This window comes from Dama dama, chromosome 7, assembly GCF_033118175.1.
Source record: "Dama dama isolate Ldn47 chromosome 7, ASM3311817v1, whole genome shotgun sequence".
NCBI lineage: Eukaryota > Metazoa > Chordata > Mammalia > Artiodactyla > Cervidae > Dama > Dama dama.
In genome coordinates, this window is record NC_083687.1 from 44464677 (window position 1) to 44484287 (window position 19611).

The 19611-nt window shown below is 46.3% G+C and overlaps 1 protein-coding gene across 2 annotated transcripts; it reads right to left on the reverse strand.

Annotated features, from left to right (window-relative positions):
• Nucleotides 1-784: 784 nt before the first annotated feature.
• Nucleotides 785-18624, reverse strand: CD83 (CD83 molecule). Of its 2 annotated transcripts, XM_061147597.1 has the most exons (6): nt 18500-18624; nt 18292-18407; nt 5552-5762; nt 3909-4015; nt 2612-2657; nt 1817-1950 (listed from the first exon to the last, which is right to left on the reverse strand). In XM_061147597.1, exons 1-5 carry the CDS (start codon nt 18534-18536, stop codon nt 2637-2639), a joined length of 492 nt encoding a protein of 163 aa, XP_061003580.1. In that variant the 5' UTR covers nt 18537-18624; the 3' UTR covers nt 1817-1950; nt 2612-2636. The 2 variants fall into 2 exon arrangements, with proteins under 2 accessions (XP_061003579.1, XP_061003580.1); XM_061147596.1 differs by lacking the exon at nt 2612-2657 and having other exon boundaries at nt 785-1950.
• Between the last annotated feature and the right edge of the window lie 987 nt (nt 18625-19611).

The window sequence follows — 19611 nt, forward strand, 5'->3', positions numbered from 1 at the left end:
GTACTGAGCCCCTGACTTAACACATCCTTCTGAAGTAGAAACCCTTCTCCTTCCCATCCTTCCCACCTGCGGTCATGGATGTGGTCCAGCTGATCCTGTACTGCCTGGTGGAGAGGCCACTCAGGGGTGGGTTCAGGAGCATCTCTGGGAAGAAGAGGCTGCTGCTTCAAAGAGGTCTACCTGCCATAAAGCCCACCCCACCCCCCACTCAGAGGAAGTTCTCTGCCAAGCTTTCATCTCTAGAATTTCACCTTGGGTTCTGGTTCTCAAACTAGTTTCCAGGCCTCCCAGCACTCATCCCAAAATCTTATGAGTAGTTTCAAATATAAAAGAGAAAGGAAGATTTCTTTCTTCCTTCACATGCATACATTTAATAACATGAAAACTATGACAAAGAGGCAAAAACAGTAAACTTGGCGTTCTTTTAACTTTCTAATAATAGCGTGGGCAATATTCTCTTTGGAAAGTACGTGGGGGCAAGGCCAAGTTTGATAAGAGAAACCCAACAATCACCAGAACATCAATGGAACATTTGAGAACTCCCTTCTCCCCGTGGCCGGGTGACTCCTGAGTGTCCACATCTTGGAGTTAACTTTTGGCTGCTGCTTCAAGAACAGACCACTCAACCGGCCTCACTTCCCCAAAGGAATTCATACATAACATGATGGGAAAGTGTCCCTTGTTGCCTTCTTTGTTTGGGACGATGGAAAACATGAAAAATGAAAAGTATTTTCTCATGCCCAGAACACCCCTGGAGTAATAAGGAAAATGACCAAAAGAAGTCTGGAATCTGGATAGTGCTTTATACTCTTTCAAAGCATTTTCAGATACATTTTTTTTTCAATCAACACATATGACCACCTTTTGGTTTACAACAGAAAAAGCAGAAACCATGGGGATCTTGTCCGGGATCAGACAGCTAGACAGGGGGACAACTGGCGTCAGCACCCAGGTTGCATGATTGGTCCAGCATTTTCTACCAGGTCCCTCCATGGGTCTCTCTCCTACTCTCACCATCTCTGATTTCTTCTCACCCTCCATAAGCACGCTGCTTGTCAGTTACAATGACATCGAACTGAAGATACGGATTTCAAAAGAAGGAAAACCACAAATCCCTTTTTTGACAAGAATACACAGATGACTTAATAAAAATAAACGTGGCACTCTTCGCTCTTGCCTCTTTATGGATGTCTTTCCTAGATTAAAAAGACCCAGTTGGGGGCAGTTCACGGACCTGCTATTTCTATGTACACATCCTACCCCTTGGTAATAGAAGGGCCTTCACAGAGGGAAATTAGCTGCTAAATATTTCCCCCTGTCTCACAGCTTGGCCTGTCGATTTCACCCAGATATAAAACATCTGGGCTCAGACAAGAAAACAGCACGTTCAGAGATGTGCTCCAGATGTGGAAGAGGACAGCTGTCCTCAAGAGTCTACACAGGACTAGCTCCGGGCACTCGTATTTCCCAAGGTCCTTTTCCAACTGCATCTCACCACAGCTTCTCTAGGACTGAGAAAAAAAAAACCCCCCCCGGTCCAAGAGGTTGACCAGATAGCTGAATAAAACGCTAAGAAGGTCATGAAGCAGCAACACTGGAAAGCACCCTGCAGGTGGCTCCCTGTGTGGTGGTCACATCATACATTTCAAAGCCCTGCTCACGGACAGTGGGGTGGGATCCACTTCGGGATGCTTCAGTCAAGCAAAGGGCTTCACAGAAAGGATGTTGTCTTCACATGGGGCTCATGCTTCTCCTGTCCAGGGTGACGTGGACGCACACCACGGAGCCTTCGACCTCAGAAAAAAGGTGCAGAAACCCTGCTCACACCAGTTCTGTCTTGTGAAGAGTCACTGGTTCCAGATGCTTATTTGGGGAGGTGACTGGGAGGAAAGCATGTTCCAGGGCAGGCTTAGAAAAGTCTGGAAATATACTCTGCTGTCGTGCAAATTTCTGAAAAATAAAGTCAAATAAAAGAGACACGTTGAGAAGTGAATAATCGGAAAAATGCATCACCTTGATTTAAACTCCATTCACTAGGAGCTGGCTGGACAGTTCATCTGGGAGCCCTCCTGAGGCTCACTACCTCACTCACTCTACGGTGGGCTTGCACTAGTTCACTGTATCTCTGAAGCTCAACAAGGAGTCACAGACTGGGGCCATTTCCAGACCCTACCATTAGGATTTCCTGCATGGAAAGTCAGTGCCTAGAGAAATCGGCATTTGCCAACAAAACACTAAAGTCACTCATTTTTAAAATGTACCACCAGGTCATTCTAATTATGGGCTTCCCTGGTGGTTCCATGGTAAAGAATCTGCCCGCCAATGCAGGAGACCCAGGTTCGATCCCTGTGTCGGGAAGATCCCCTGGAGAAGGACAATGGCAACCCACTCCAGTATTCTAGCCTGGGAAATCCCATGGACAGAGGAGCCTTGTGGGTTACAGTCCAGGGGATTGCAAAAGAGTTGGACACGACTGAGCAACTAAACAACAATTATCTTCTCACGTGCAAATAACTCTAAAGACCAAGCTGTAAGTTCCCTGCTGCTGCTGCTAAGTCGCTTGGAAGGAAGGACAAATGTCTTAGCCTTTTTACATCCCCTCAATGCTTACCTAAAGCCCTGTAAACGGCACGTGCTCACTCATACTGGATCCACGTCTAAAATAGCAACCAGAGAGATGAGTGTTGGGCCAGAGAGTCCACTAACTGAATAGAAGGGCCCAGTGAGTATCAAGAACCAGCCTGGAATGGCTCCAGGGTGACCATGTCCTGGTCCCCAGATGGCCAGGACTTCCTGTTCCCGCTCAAGCCTACGAGACCGATGACTTCCTGGTGGGTCAGGCCTGGAGCTGGCCCTGCTCCCCCACGACCACTGTCACTCCAGGTGAGTAGCCACACACGAGGAGGCGTGGGGGGCAGGGAGGAGTCTCAGCTGGAGTCTGCATCCAACAGCTCAAGGGCATGTCAAGGATACGGACAGCCATCCTCCACCCAGAACCTGCCCTGTGTACCTCTGACTTCTCAAGGTTAATGCTTAAAACACAGTGGAAGTACCAAAGTTATTAGAGGGAATCTAAGACAGCAGTCTCCAACCTTTTTGGCAGCAGGGACCAGTTTCATGGAAGATGATTTTTCTGTGGACCAGGGGTGGCAGGGTAAGGGGGATGGTTTGGGGATGATTCAAGTGCATTACATTTATTGTGCACTTTAATCTACTGCCACTCCTGACAGAACAAGAGCTACCAATCCGTGGTCCAGAGGTTGGGGACCCCGACTCTAAGAGAAAAGAGTTCAAGGGCAGATGAAGGAGACAAATCCATCACTGGAGGGGACAGGCTTGCTTATCCATCTATGGGCAGAAGAGCACCTCTTCCAGTGTTGGACGGGCAAGGTCCCACGGTCTTCCAGCATATCTACAAGCCCTGTTGGTACTTTTTTAAAGACTTTTTTTCTTGATGTGGACCATTTTTTTAATGTTTTTATTGAATTTGTTACAATACTTCTGCTGTTTATTTTTTGTTTGTTTGGCCCTAAGGCACGTGGGATCTCAGCTTCCCAACTAGGGATTGAACCTGCATCCCGAGCCCTGGAAGGTGAAGCCTTGACCACTGAACTACCAGGGATGTCCCGGCCTGCTAGTGCCCTAAGAGGATCCTTTCACCTTTCACAAACTTCCTTCACCTCCTGATTCACTTTCTCCTCAAATGGGTCTATGCATAACCACCAGATGGAGAACAAGCTGGGAGTCTCTCAGAGAGTCTCACAGTCTGGGGACCTCAGTAAGGCCAGAGTTCTGAGAACAGGTCCCTTCCCTTGCTATTATTAAATGATTCGCACCATCTACAAAAGGCGTTCAGATTGGTGCCCCAGGTGATCTCTTAATGAGAGATGTTTGCGAAAGATACTTACGCAAGTGAAAATGATGAGTGTTACGTAGAAAATGACCAGAGCCAACAGCAGGACGATCTCAGCTCTGTAGTTCTTAAAAGTCTCCCCTCTGTGTCCCTTAGAGCATCCTGCAAAAAGAAGTAATATATGAAGCCACTGAATGGACTCTTCTACCAAGGTGAAAAACCAAGCATCCCCATTTTGAAGATGAGAAAAGCAAGGCTTAGACTCAATCAGAGGTTTGCTCAAGGTCACACGCTAATGAGCAGCTGAGCTCATATTTGAACCAGATCCAAGTGGCTCTAGTCTGACCACTTAAATTGGTGACAGCACCGCCTTTGCAGAGGACAGGAAAGCAAGTCAGCTGTTCTCTGTTCGTTTGCTCCCCGCTCCCCGCAGGACACACCTGCCCTCTCTGCTCTTCCTGCCGGGTCGCTCCATTTCTCATTCACGTGAATGATACTCAGGGCTGATTGCACCAGGAGGCAGCAGGGAAGAAAGCAGAGACCGTATCAGGGCAGGCGTGGTAAGTGCCATGAACTCAAACACAGTAGAGAATAGGGCTGGAGACTGAGAAGCATATCGGGTGTGTGTGTTTGTGTGAGATAGTGAACCAAGTCCAAATACTGAGGCACTTCCTTGGTGGTCCAATGTTTTTAAGACTTCGCCTTCCAATGCAGGGGGTGATGGTTCCATCCCTGACCAGGGAGCTGAGATCCCACATGCCTTGTGGCCAAAAAACCAAAACATAAAACAGAAACAGTACTGTGACACATTCAATAAAGACTTTGAAAATGGACCACGCCAAGAAAAGAAAACTTTTAAAAAAATCCAAACATTGGCCCCTAACCAGTGCTTGCCTTCTCATGAGTGTGGGAATACGATCTTGAGTCAGATTCCTTTAAGCTCCTCCATGGAAGGAGACAATAGCTGCTACACAAAGTCAGGGTCTCTGTAACAACATGTTTGTCATTTCAAGCTGCTAACAAGAGTTGGGCCAAAGTCAGATGCAAGGCATATTTTAAGCTATATCAAGAAAAGTTATGGAAAAAAGTCCAAGGAGATAATCCCTGTCTTGACACTCGAGTTCCTGGTCTTACTGCACAGAGTAAAAATGTGCCTTCTACTTGGGAAGCCTCTTTTCTTGCTGGACTCTCTTTCTTTGGTCTGAGTTGAGGTATTGTGACATTCTGTCGCTGTAAGTGGGAAAGAAATTCTGTTCTCATGTTGAAAAAGGTGAAAACATGTAGCAGCTCTCTTAGGCCAGATTAGAGAGCCCCCAGTGAGCAGAATATTGCACAGCTATCTGATAAATTCAAGACTACCCAGTTTCTCTGTCTTCCAAAAACTAGACTTGGAAACTTCTTATTGGCTCCAAAGGACTCTTATATGAATAAACAACAGTCAGATTTAGTTGCTTGACTCCATTTGCCATCTACCCCAATTAAACTGGGGTAGATTCCTTAAAAAAAAAAAAAAAAAAAAAGGAAAAGCAAAAAGGCGGCAGAGAAAGTTATGCTACCCTTGCAGCAGAATTTAGCTTTCAGACGCAGATGTGATCCACAGCTTCTGAATTAAAGTCGGATTGAGCGGATCAAGGTCAGGACTTACACAAAGTGTCCTGCACGCTGTAGGAAAAAAACAGGTGCTGCAGACCACCTCACCTGTCACTTTGAGGGTCACGGTGCCACTCAGGTTTCTCTGCCCTTCCGGACCCAGCAGAGTGCACCTGTAGGTCCCCGAGTTGCAGCTCGTAGTGTTTCGGAGCCTCAGGGAGTACAGCCTTTCCCTGGGGGCCTCTGAAGAGTTCCTCTGCTGAGGGGACTGCAGGTCTTCCTGGGTCACCTCCACCCTCTCTGCTCCCCCGTCTGTGAGCTGTTAAGAAAGAATCACATACAGACTCAGGGACCAAGAGTATATAGACTTGTGGTTGCCAAGGGGGACGGGGTAGGGAGGGGTGGACTGGGCGCTTGGAATTAGCAGATGCAAACTATTACCCAGAGAATGAATAAACCTCAAGGTCCTACTGTATAGCACCGGGAATTATCTTCAATATCCTGTGACAAACCATCTTGGAAAAGAATGTATACATGTATAACTGACTCACTTTGCTCTACAGCAGAAATGAACACAACACTGCAAATCAACTATACTTCAATAAAATAAATTTAAAAAGCAAGAGTCAGATTTGCATCATGCTCTACTGTCAGAACCCACAAGCCCTTGGGTCTCCGAGATGTCAATATTCTACCTCTTACTTTCATAAAATCTACCCTCAGCTGGCTGTTTTAAAAAAAGATACTGTGAGTATATGTGATGTTTGCAGGGGGGAGGAGAGAATCTAAGAGGATTCTTTAAGGTGCCATCTCTTTTTGGAATAAGATCAGGACTGCATTTTATGATTCTCTGTATCCCAACTTCCACTCTACATAAAGAAGACAGTGTTCCTGTTGACAATAACCTTGCATCATTGATGATTATGTGATGAAGTGCATGAATCACGCTGAATCACATTCTCTTGCCGGCTGTTGTCTATTCAATGTTCCCTTGTTTTCTTCAGATACCAACTCATCCAGTGACTGATTCTTATTTTTGTAGCTCAGGGTTTTATTTAGAAAACGTTCCTAAATTTGTTAAGGTCATTGCCGGACAACTTGACCAAAAAAACACAGAGATGCAGATGAGCAAAGCCTCCCAGGAAGAGTCATCCCGTCCTTCAGAAATGGCATACACGTGGGCTCATCCATGACCCTGAGGATATGCCACACTCAGCCCTCTGCTACGGCAGGAAGACAGCTGACTAGCGCCACGTGGAGATTTTCTATCAGGCTACTTGGCAGTTGTACCAAGATACACACGGAAGGGCAGGTGTGCCCGCTAAGTCACTTCAGTCGTGTCCGACTCTTTGCGACCCTATGGACTGTAGCCCACCAGGCTCCTCTGTCCATGGGATTCACCAGGCAAGAACACTGGGGTGGGCTGCCATGCCCTCCTCCAGGGGACCTTCCCAGCCCAGGGATCGAATCCAGTGTCTCCTCGGCTCCCGCACTGCAGGCAGATTCTTCACTGCTGAGCATCAGGGAAGTCCCCACGGAACGGCATTTATGCCTTAAATCACTGAAGCCAGGATGGATCAGCCCAGCAAGAGTAGATGCCAAGTTTACCCACACTAACCTGGCTGGTTTTCTTTCCCCGAACAATCTTTGTGATGAAACTGGTGGAGTCTTTCCATCATCTCCTAGTCCCACGATTAAGTACACACCATGTTCACCATCAATTCTCTTTCTCCCCAGGTATATTTTTAACTGGCCTAGTTAACTTGCTCGTAGGTCCTCCACTGAAATGTTTTAAAGCTTCTAAACCTGATTTACAGAAACAGGAAAGCCAATCACTGTTTTCAGGGCTCCGGGGCAACCCCGAGCCTTTGCTGAGTGGCTGGGGACCAGCAGGGGGCCTGGGGTCTGGTGGCATTCCTTCCTGGTTCCTGGCACCACTGCCCTCTCTGGCTGCACCTGCCACTGTTTCATCTCCTGTAGGGAGCATCTCCTGCAGGGAGCACCCTATAACTCCTCTCCTAGTTTCACTAGGCATCCGCACAGGGAAATAAATGACCAAGGAATGCGGGAAACAGAGGCAGAGGCAGCTCAACACAGGAGACATACACGCATGTGTGCACACACACACCCTCCTCGGTTTCTGTTTCAGGTATTAGGTCGGGGGATGCACCGTGAGGTCCATGGGAAGCTCGGGTTCCCGCCTCTGCGGCCCCAGCTCCAGTGAACACGCCTGTTGAGTGGCCTGCAGAGACATCTGGTGGTAGATTTATCACTCCTGCAAGAATCCCCACTTCATTCACTCCCAGCACCAGGCTGAAACTAACAGCTTCCCTCAGGCTGAGTCTCTGAACATCAATCCCAATTCTTGAAAGTTCTGCTTGTGTTGAAAAGTTCCTTGCTAAATAATCAAGGATCTACAGACTGGGGCATTTAGGTGTTCAAAAATAAAGCAAGAAAACAAAAGAAGGAGTTGTGGTCAAGGAACTGTAGGCGTCCGACTGATTCCAGAACACGTCTAAGTTAGCCCAGTTCTCTTTTCAGGCATGATGAAACCAGTAAGTGCAGCCTTATGCCATACCTGCACCTCTCCACTCACCCACTGCTTGACGAAGGGCTCCCTTGGATTAACAGCTTTTGGTGCGTCAGCTGCCCAGGACCATCCAGGGTCAATTGCTTCCAAGACTCCCCCCATACCCCACCCTAGCCTCAAAGGCCAGTTTGAACTAATTAATTCAGCTTAATCTCTGCAGTCCCCATGATACTGTCTCATCCTGCTTTGCTTTTCTGAATTAACCTCCAAATGGGTTCAACTCAGATTTCTTTCTAACAGCACAAGAAGTGAGCATGTTAGTCGCTCAATCATGTCTGACTCTTTGCGACCCCATGAACTGTAGCCCACCAGGCTCCTCTGTCTGTGGGATTCTCCAGGCAAGAATACTAGAGCAGGTTGCTATTCTCTTCTCCAGGGGGACCTTCCTGACCCAGGAATCAAACCCCAGTCTCCTGTACTGCCAGTGGAGTCTTTATAATCTGAGCCACCAGGGAAGCCCCTCTTTCTAACCAACATCACTGGAACTCAGTTTTGCTAGAAATCCCTGCATTCGAAAAGACGTGAGCTTGGCTGCAACAGTCAGTTTGAGATTATCTACCTCTGGTTTTCTCCATCGGGGGGATCTTCTCTCCTATCCAGTGACCCCTCCCTCAACTCAGAAAGGCCCATCTGAAAGTCAAGATCAAAACTGAGAGCCCCTCTGAAAGCTAGTAGAAATATAAACTATTGTGCTTTATTTATATGAAGATGGGCCCCTTATCACGATGGCTGCTGGGAACTGCTGAATCAAGTATGCGGTGGGGATCAGAACTGACCGGCAGTGGCTTGCTGTCTACTTGCAGAAAATTCACTTAAAAAAATCAGCAGTAACAACATAACAGTAGTTTAAGTGATGGTCAGATTTCCACAGGTGTCTGGCAAAACCTCCAGAGAGGTTATTTTCAAATAGCAAAGCAAAGGCAGGGTGAGATCATGAATGAAAGTAAGAAGGAGAGGAAAGTCAAAGAATCCCAAGGCGGCCTTCAGAATTCTGATTTACTGAACCGCGGCAGCCCTCAGTGAGATCAGGCAAAAATATCTTAACTTTCACAGGGTCATCTTTCAATGACCCCTTCCTGGGTCTTCTTGAAAGACCCGGAGAACTGAGAGAAGTACTGGCTGATAACCTGAGTCCTCTTGCCAAAGTAATGAACAGTTCTCTGTGCCTGATAACTCACTGTAACAAAAGGAGGCTTCTGTAAATTCATGCAGTGCACCTGGAAATTGTTCAGAGCCCTCCCTTAGCTTCAAGCTGTAGGTATGTACATTGCCTGTCCTACTTGCCCTGCCTTTTGCGTACAGCTGCAAAAATTTAGTTGTAGTTTTCACATTAATGTCACATGCTTATGATGGGAGCGAGGTGCTAGCAGTACCAAGAGACCACATGCAAAAGAGACTTTATGCAAAAGATCAAATCCTTGTCTTCAGCGCAGTGGCCAAGCAGCCATCACACTGCAGTAGAGGGTGAGTTAGCCATGGCTGGAGCAGCACCGTTCAAGAATCAGAGGAATTTCAGGGGGAGGAACATGGAATTACAGCAAATGGGCCATCCTCAACTTCGCCTGGTTTTATGAGTTCTTATAAACATTTGAGCTGGCTCAAAATCAACCACTGGCAAGAACGACTCCCAGCATTCCAAATCTAAAAGTGTTTCATTGCCTCTCTGCAGAAGCATTTTAGGAAATAATAATTTATAACAAAAGGAACCCTCGGATTCATTCACAGCCAAGTGTAATTGATGGGGACTATTTAGCGCACACTCTGCGAGGCTAATATTGCAGAGGGCTGGACCACAGCACGAAGTGAACAAATTAATTCCTCAAAACATTCACCCCAATTATGTTTTTAAAATCCACATTTCGTGCATTAACTCTTATGCTGACAAATTCTTCCCAATTGAAACAGAAAAGGGCGAAATATAAGACATCTCCTTTTCAGAAGGCCTATAGACCTTTGACTAGTCTCAAGGCCTCCAATTTGACTAAATAATTTAAATACCATATTCATTCTCTAAGATGGAGACCTAAGCCTTAAATTAAAACACTGAATACTAAATCAAGCAAATACAAGTACTAATTTTAAAGGCATGTGAATTAAGTTTTTTTTTAACTGGTGGATAAATTTGAACTAGAGAGAAACAAATCAAGTAAATATCTAAATATGGCTGAAACAGAACCAATATTTCAGTCAAAATCCTTACTGTGAGAAGTTTTTTAGAAGTTCACATAATTTTATCCAAATATATGCTAACTTCATAGATTACCATAGATTACCTAGATTATCTAGATTACTATATACCATATTTGTTTCATTCCTACAGCAAAGAATTTTGATTTGACAACCCTGAAATCTGAATTTATCACATACGACATGTGTTTGGAATGTGATAGGAAAGTAAAAGAAAAGGAAGAGATTTTTTGAGGGGAAAAATGTGTGCACACATATATGCATATAAATATTTAATCCAACAATTTAATTAAACATATTTAAAGGAATGGACATTAAGTACTTAAGGTGGTATTAAATTAATCTGATATATTCCAATCACATTGAACAGCTTTTTTTTTTTATTGCATTTCCCATGCACTAACATTCATGTACCTTGGTTTCTAACTCAATTAAAGTGCCAATATAATCCCCATTCATCATAAAAACAGCTCTTTATAACGTGCAAAATAGTTTGGCTCAGAGGTTGATGTCATAATGAGGGTAGAATGTATGAGCATTAACATCGTTTTTTCTAAGTGTAGTTTTATTGGAAAAATGATTTTCCACTTTGAAATTTACTGGGTCTAACAGACAGACTTGGATTTATGGCTGTAACAGAGCCAGGAGTATGGCAGAGGCGATGTAATGAAGAGCTTTGGACTTGGGCAGATGTGGAAACAAATCCCACCGCTAGCTCTGCTCTCGGCGAAAGGGACTGAAGAGCCCTCAGGCTTCATTTGCTCCCCTGAAATGGTGGAAGGGTAATTAACATCTCCCAAAGTTGGTGTGAAGATACCTATGATGATGTAGGTGGATCATGGAGCATAATGTCAATCACACCTAAAAATGTTACCACTCTCTTTTTTTTTCACAGCTAAGGTTTCCTTCAGCATTCTAAATACTTCCCTGCACTTAGGAAATATTCACAAAGACATTATTTACTGAATGAATGAGTGAATTTTAAAAACAATGCATAAGTCGATCCAGAATCAGAGGGCCTGAGGTCAAGCCCTGGCTGCTTCATCAGATAACTGGGTCATTGCTGGGAAATCCCTTCACCTCTGACTCCGATTTCCTCACCTGTAACTACCTACTTCCCTCTTGGTTATTTTAAGGATCAAATGAGAAAACATACAATAGTGCTTTATAAGTGGTAATGTTGGACAGAGGAATTGGTGTTATATCCGACAGCTTTCTATCTCTAGCCACCCATTCAGTCATTTCTTCCTGCTGATCCTTCCTGTCTCCTCTCTGGCAAAGCTGTTCTAGAAGTCTCAATCTCTGCTCTAGAGAGAAATTATTTTTCTATCCACAAAGTCTCCAAAATAGTCAGAATATTCTGAATTTTCTACGGCATCAACGTAATTGGTAAAGCTCCTCTGGAACTAGGATTTGAAGAGAAGGTTAGGCTACTCACTGTTCATGCAAATCATCCTTCTCCCAAGAGCTTCTTACGGATCCTGCTGGACCCTGGAGGGGTATTCCTGAATTCCTGAATCCTCTGAATTCATGTTCTTCAAGGGTAATACCTCTCATTCTAGAAAAGGCACACTTGACCCAAGCCTGACCTCTGTGACCAGGAAGACTGGTTCAGATAAACCAGGACCCAATCAAAGCCACTTGAGCATAATCAGACATTTGTTGAGATGGAAGAGGCGCAATCCTTTCCTTGGCACTTGACCTTGGGAGGACAGACAGGTCTGCAGTTATCGGCTACTATCTCACTGCCTCGTGGAGGCTGACAAGAAAACCAACACAAAGGAAGGGCAGGTTGAGAGACAGAAAGTTACCAAGTCCTGTGGACAGCCATGAACCTCCACATCTAGCCTTACTCCAAACTGGGTGGCTTAAAACAACAGAACTGTATTCTCTCGTGGTTCTGGAGGCTGTTAAGTCCAACATCAAGGTGCTGGCGGGGCCACGCGCTCTCTGAAGGAGAGAATCTGTCTCATGCCTTGCTCCCAGCTTCTGGTGATGCTGGAAACTGGCGTTCCCTGATCTGTAGACACATCACTCCCATCTCTGCCGCCATCTTCACATGGGGTTCTCCCTGTGTGTCTGTCTCTGCCTCGGTTTTCTTTTAATGACATCAGTCACTGGATGCAGGGTCCACCCTAATTAAGCATGACTTCATTTTAACTTGGTTACATCTGCAAAGACCTCATTTCCAAATAAGGTTCCACTCACAAACACCAGGGATTAGGACTGACACATGTCCTTTTGTGGGACATTAACCCACAACATCAACCATAACTGAAGTATGAACCATATTTTCATTAAAAAAAAAATTGTTTCAACTATAGAAGCCGATATATTCCCTTTTCTTGAAGCCAGTTTTGACTGGATTACAAGCCTTCACAACAGAAAGATTGCTAATTGATAGGTACACCTTGTCTCACTCCAAAAATAAACATGGCACATAAAGGAGGACCTTCACACGGCTCCAACCTCAGGGCCAGTCCTGCTTTGTCACTTGGGCTCACATGCCTCCCATTCCTCAGGGAAAGAGACACCAGGGTCTGATTGGACTCAGAACCTCTGTTCTCCAGAGCTGACCCAGTGAGCCTGGCCATAGGTGAATATGAATTCTCCATGGCAAGAAGTATCTGTCTTTTCCCTTTGGTTTTCCCCATCTGGACCAATAATCTTGGACAACTACCCGTTCTTCTGGGATCTGTCTTCTCTTGGACAATTGAGACAAGAACATGCGGTAGACTAACTGGTGTTCCACAAAAATATCAAGTGATAGTCACAAGCCTTGGGCTCTTACATCTGTACCAGAACTACACGACACACAGAAATTTTACCCAGGTAGACCTCAGCGCAAAGACAAAAGTCAAAAATGTGCTTCAGGGTGGAAAGAGTCTTAGAGAAGCACTTTAGTTCAGCTCTGTTTTGAGCTAGGGACTGTTGGTAGAAATTTTGGGGTTATCCCAAGAGTTTCCAGAAAGGGCTTATGGAGAACACTTGTATTAATAGATGGAGGAAGCCCCCTTTTAAGGTAATGAATCTCTTTTTAGTCCTGCCCTACATAAAACCTTCCCTTATGTCACCGAGACCTTCTCCTAACTTCCTCTTCTTTGTGAAGTGACATAACCATATACAGAACTAAGATCATCAGTCCTCATGTGATTTGGGTTCCCCCTTTTATTTATGGAAAACAAGTGTTTGCAGTTTTTAGTATTTCACTCTCAGCTGCCTTTTCCCTCCCACCCCTCTTCCAAGCTGAAAGATTTTTAGCAACGTTTCTCATCGTGGTCCAAAAATCTCAGTGCTCCGTCATTTTCATCTGGCTGGGATTTCTTCCACAGCCTGGCTCACTGGTCCCTAGAAGCACATGGACAACAGGACTGGTGACCAAGAGAGAAAGGGGAGGTGAACCCCAGGCAAGCACTGCCACAGCTCACAGAGTTAACTCAACGGCAGTTTCACCGCAGCACAAGACTGCAGCCTGCCTCTGACACTCATCTTCTAGGATTAATTATATTCTACCTCTCACAATAAGAAATACGATTTTCTTCTGAGATATTTTCCATTATGTTGTCCTCTTTGCCTAAAAACTGTCAAAGGCTCCTTGACGCTGAATGGACCAAATTCTAGCCCACACGATTCAGCATTCAGGGGGCTTCACCCTCTGTTCCCAGCCTGCTTGCTGGCACTGCCTCCCTGTCCTCTGTGAGATAATCCTCCCTTCCAGATTAGTAGTTACCCATCAGCTCCCCAAAAACACCTGTGCCTTCCAGGTCCGTGCCTCTGTCCTCTGGCAAATGTTCTGGATTGGTCTTAGGACAGCCACTGCCAGGCCCAGGACTTGGCACACATTTGGGACATAGAAATATTAACTAAATGATGAAAATGTAAATATGACAGGCATCTGAAAACTAACTTTATGCCTTTCATAGTCTGACCTAATGGTTATTCAATCAGGTCAAGCAATACTGGGCCCACTGGGGATGATACGACTTTTCTTTGACGCTCACACAGGCCTTGTTTTTGACATTTGAGTGTTTTGGTGCTTCTATGTTTAATATGGAAATGTTTCCTTCTTCTCCTAAAACATCTGAAATCTTATCTTAAAGCAGACAGCATTCTAGAATCAGGTAAGTGCGGTGAGCGGCATGCACTGTCTCCTCGTGGGGCTGTCAGAGTTGGTAGCTGAGCCGCTGCCATCTGCCCGGGCCACTCATCAAGCCTAGACCCTCCGAGGGCTCCTCCTTAGCGCCTCCTTGCTTTGTGGCTCACTATCACACAAGATGCTACAGAGACAGAATATAGGAGACTGGAGATGGCCATGGCGGACAGCTCTTAACAAACACATCAAGGACAAGCAAGAGCCGTGGAACGACTATCCTAGAACTCTCCAAGTGGCCACACACAAGCCATCAACCTGCTCTCCCTTAGTCCCCAGAAGAGCCCCTGACCTGCCTCAGCTGCAGCTCTTCTAAATATGATAAAAGTCAAGTCTGCTCTAGTCTCTGAAATCACGATCTCACTTCCCCTTTATCCCTTCCCTTGGAAATCATCTAAAAAGGGCACTTGTCTTGTGACGCAGGTCTGTCCTCTCCTCCGCAGTGTCACTCAGAGATGAAACCTAGATCCTCTTTCGATATGCATCAACACAGGCTGTGGGGGCTCCCAGAACAATACGAGATGGAGATATGTTTCCCTCGTGAGTAACCACTCATCATTAGCAGTGGCCAACCTCACCCACGCCCAGACGCTCCATGCACCCAACGCCATCCTGCCCCGCCGGACCTACTGTAGCCTCATGAAAGAGAGCATGGACCAGGCTGCCCCACGAGAAGCACAGACTGGCCCCTGAACGGATGGTCTTCCTCCCGGCAGACATGGAATTGTGCAATGATCTTCTCATGCTAGAATTTAACCAGAGGTCACGGCCATTGGTAGAAGAGGGCTGGACCAAAGCCTATGTGCATCATAAAATCTCAAAACATCTCCTCCAACAACCATAATCTATTCACAGCTAAACTGGATGCATATACTGCATTTTCTTTTTCTTCTCAATCATTCACTCTGCTTTAAAGGATACAATACAGGAAGGGATGAGAGGAGGTCCCATTCTTGGATCCCAGTTAGGAAGAGAAAGAAGAGTTGGGCTAACTGGAATGGGGCTACCAGCTCCCACTCTTGGCTCCACCTTTGACCCCACACCCCGTGCAAGTCTAGATTATATTCCTCAACCCCAACCCCCTGTCTTTGTATCTTGGAGACACACAGAATAAGATGGACATTGTTCCTTCCCAACTCACCCTAATGTTGCAAACACTAACTAGACACCGTCTGCTTTGAGTCTTCTGGTGAAAGGCACATGAAAAGAAACACATGGTTTACATGGGCTCTTTTGTTCACTGCAAGTAATCAGTGCCAACTGGACAGTGGCAGAATGCTCTGGGGTGCCAGGGAACTGAGTGGTAAATGGATTTTTTAATCGTGAGTCATTATAACTGTAATTGTGGTATGCAGAAAACCTGCAAGAATGTGATCCAATCTGGCGGACAGAGAAAACCCACACTGCAAAAGACTCTCTGCTTACTTGTCCAGCACACTGCCCACAACTGTGCAAAGTGGTTTTACCAACTACCCTACTGATGATGCAGTGAGGTTGGCTGTGGTCACCAGGCTTAAATTCCCCACTTTATAACTACCTCTAAAGCTTCATGGAAACATTTTACAAGAAAGCTGTGGGTGAAAATGACAAGATAATCTTCTGTAAAACAAAGAATTTCAGTATTTCACCACTGGCTTTATTTCCAGAACATTACCGTTTTTGTTGTACAAGCACAATTGATGCAAAAAAGTATAATTACTGGGTTGGAAAAAAAACAAATATCTACAGAATATGCTGAGATCTGTTAAAAAGAGCTTGAAAAACAAAGCGTATCACTTTCAAGGTATCTGATTAGTTTACTGAAATAGCACAGCTCTCCTATCCACCACAACTCCATCACACTTTCTTTCTTGAACAAATAAATTGGGCATGATTTTTCAATGACTCTATTCCATGGACCAACAGAAAAAATAGAATGCCAAGAGACTGTTGTCTTTTTTCTTAGCAGAGTTTTGAGAGCCCTTCAAGGTAAAGTTTGTAAGAACTGTGTTCAACAAACAAGCACATACATTATAGGGTTACATCACCAGCTGACATCCAAGGAAAAGCCAGAGGTTAATCGCTCTGGTTTACTACATCATTCCAAATGACCCTGTGCAAGATTTAACTTGACAACTGTTTGAACTTTACAGTCTGAAATTTCATCTACTTGTTTCATGAGTACTTTGCAATTACTCCCCTGGGGATATTAATATTGTTTTCCCTTTTTAATTAGTCTGGAAAGGATCATGGTTTCATGTTTCCCCTCCTTTTAGATAACCAAGTCCCTGCCTGGCTAGCCCAAAGACACTTTCATTTTCTTTAAGGAATTAAGATAGAAAACAGAAATAACAAGACAGACCTCTAAGAACTTAGGCTGTGGAGCCAGACTGCTGGATTCAAACCCCAACTCTAGCCAGCTGTGTAACAGTGAGTAGGTTACTTCAGCCCTAAGGCTGTTTCCTCATCAGTGATAGGATTTATCTCTTAAGTCCACTGGAACTGCTGATGCATGAAGACATTTACCTCAGAGCTTGGCAGGTGGTGACTACCCAAATAATACTGGTTTTCCAATATTTCTGTTTAAATGCTATTGTTTTTACAAGGGAACAATTTTGGAATTGCTGTCTTCTCTGATCCCACAGTGACTAAGGTGGAAATGAAGCAGGAATAATAACAAACCTATTTGCATACACAACACAGGGCCCCCAGGGCCTCAGCACCATTTCCACCGTGCATAATCACAAAAGGTTGGCCTGAATTCACGGAGCACCTTTGAAACGAACAGGGCAAACACTGGGTGCCCTGCAGGAGACACAAAAGCTGTGGCACTGTCCCTAGGGAACTGACAATCTGGTTACGAGAGCACACACACACACACACACACACAGAGAGATAATGGTCCTAGGCTGCCTTATTAAATGGCTAGATACTTCTGTAGGTTCTTACAGCATCTTTTATGGTGGGCAGAAGAAAACCCACCGTTTGGTGGAAAACTACAAAGGCACAGAGATTTCCAGCAAGGTAGGATGACCAACCAGTGAGCTAACCAAAGCAAGGCTGGGATATCATAGTCACTGGGCTTCAACCCAAGGTGCCACTGTGGCAGTAACCTCATTAAAGGTGCTGAGCAAAAAAATATAAATAAACCAGTGACAGCAAACAGTTGGGTTGCTTGGGTTTGCAAGGCCACCACAACCACAATCTTAGAAGCTGAAAAGGTTAGAGTTGAGAGGAAACCTTAAAAAAGCGTCAGTCTGACTCAATCCTCTGGTGGTAGGGTAGGTGATACTGCTCTTACATACAAGGACCCTCCAATGCACCATCACAGAAGCCCTCCTTGCTGGAACTTTCAGAATGCTCAGAGGGAGAAGGAGAAAGGGATGGGGAGGAGGCCAAGGGTTTCCCAGAAAGGGGATGACTGGCAGATAGCTACCATCCAAGAAAAGAGCCTACATTGGCTTCTATCCGGTCATCCTTCCCCTCAAATTGCCGCCTCCCTTCTCCCCAGATGTGTAAGCACCGCAGTCACCAAACAGCATAAATAATAAATCCAGAGACATGCCTCATGGCCAGTGTCAAATCTTCACCAGCTGCCTTCTCTCTGGCCTGCTGACCACAACCACAGGTGGCCCCTAGAATTAATCCAAATAAGAGGTTCTCTGCTCTCCAAAATGTCTTATCTGGATCATTCACCTCAGGCCACCTTTAGAGGCAAGATTTAAGGTCCCCGGGGGAACCACATCTATGCCAGCCTGTACCTGGATGCGGATGGGCTTAGAGTCGCGATGGGAGAGGCGTGTGCGAAGACCCGGTACCGAGTGCAGTTACGGGCGATGTCCCCGACCCCCCAGCCACAGAGGGGCACCGGCCCGAGGGAGGTGGTTCCCCCTCCTGCAATTAAACCACCAAACCCTAACCCGCCAGCCTGGCCGCACTTACCTTGGCCCAGGAGACCGCGTAGGGGACCTGAGGGTCCCAGGGGACAGTGCAGGGCAAGTCCACATCCTCCGAACAGGCCACCGTCACCTCCCGCGCCGCGGGTGCCAGGCTGCATGCTGCAAGAGGGAGAGAGAGCTGCGTGAGCAAGCGAGAAAAGGGGGTGTTGCGGGGAGGCGGTCGGGGGGCGCCGGGCGTCCGCAGGCCCTACCGCAGCTCAGGAGCAGGAGCTGGAGCCCGCGTGACATCGCTGAAGACTGCCGGCCTGGGGCCCTGGCGCCGGCTCTTATACACGCGCTCACCAGGGACTTCCCCGGGCGCCGGTCCCGGGGGATCCCCGCGGGCGGCGGAAGCGGCGGTGCACCTCCCCCGCCCCCGCGGCGGCCACCCGGAGAGCCCCGGCCCCGCCCCCGAGCTCGGCCCCGCCCCCGGGCCCGGCCCCGCCCCCCTGGGCCCGGCCCCTCCCCGAGCCCCCGGCCCGCGTCGCTGGTGGTGATGCTGCTCTGGCCTCTACCCGACCGCGGCGACCGCAGTGCCGGCGGAACGCGCAGCTCCCGGGGCTTGGCAGCCGCGCGCGCACACGCCGGACACCCTGCAAACAGAGGCGGGAGCCGGGCCAGCCGGGGCTGTTAGGTCCTTTGAGTGGAAGCGAAACCATGTTCTGAGTGGATGAGCTACTCCATCACGGTGAACCCAGGTCCTCGCACTTTTCCTGGTTCCATGATCATGAGACTTCGGTTTTCCCAGGCACCCGGCAAATCCGTCATACTTCGCCCCCCGCCCCACCCCTGCCTGCTGGCGTTGTCCATCCATAGCATCAAGGCTGTCTAAATTATTTCAGCAAAGGACAACCTCTCCTGTTAAAACAAAGGTTATACACACATACACACACAGAGAGGGAGAAAATGTCTAAGAAAGATTTCTTTTAAATCCAGAATAAAACAGAGATTGCCTCTGACCAACCAGAAATAACCTCTGGTTACATTTTGGAGTCTTTGCTTCAGTGCGTAGATACTCCACATGCTGTTTTGTAACCTGTAATTTTGTAATATGTAATTCATATTAACTTCATATTTGCAAGAGCTTCCACATCATTAAAAGGATTCAACAGCATCATTGTTACCGCTGCATAATAGTCCATCTGACAGTTGTTTGATAAATTAGAACCTACTAGTGTTAGACATGCTTAGTCTAGGGTTATTAGTCTAGATAGTATTAGTTATTTCTTTCACTATTATTAAAACAACACTGTGATTATTATGATGAACTTCTGTGTAGATAAAACTTTGCTTCATAATGTATACATAATATGATATATTTTCT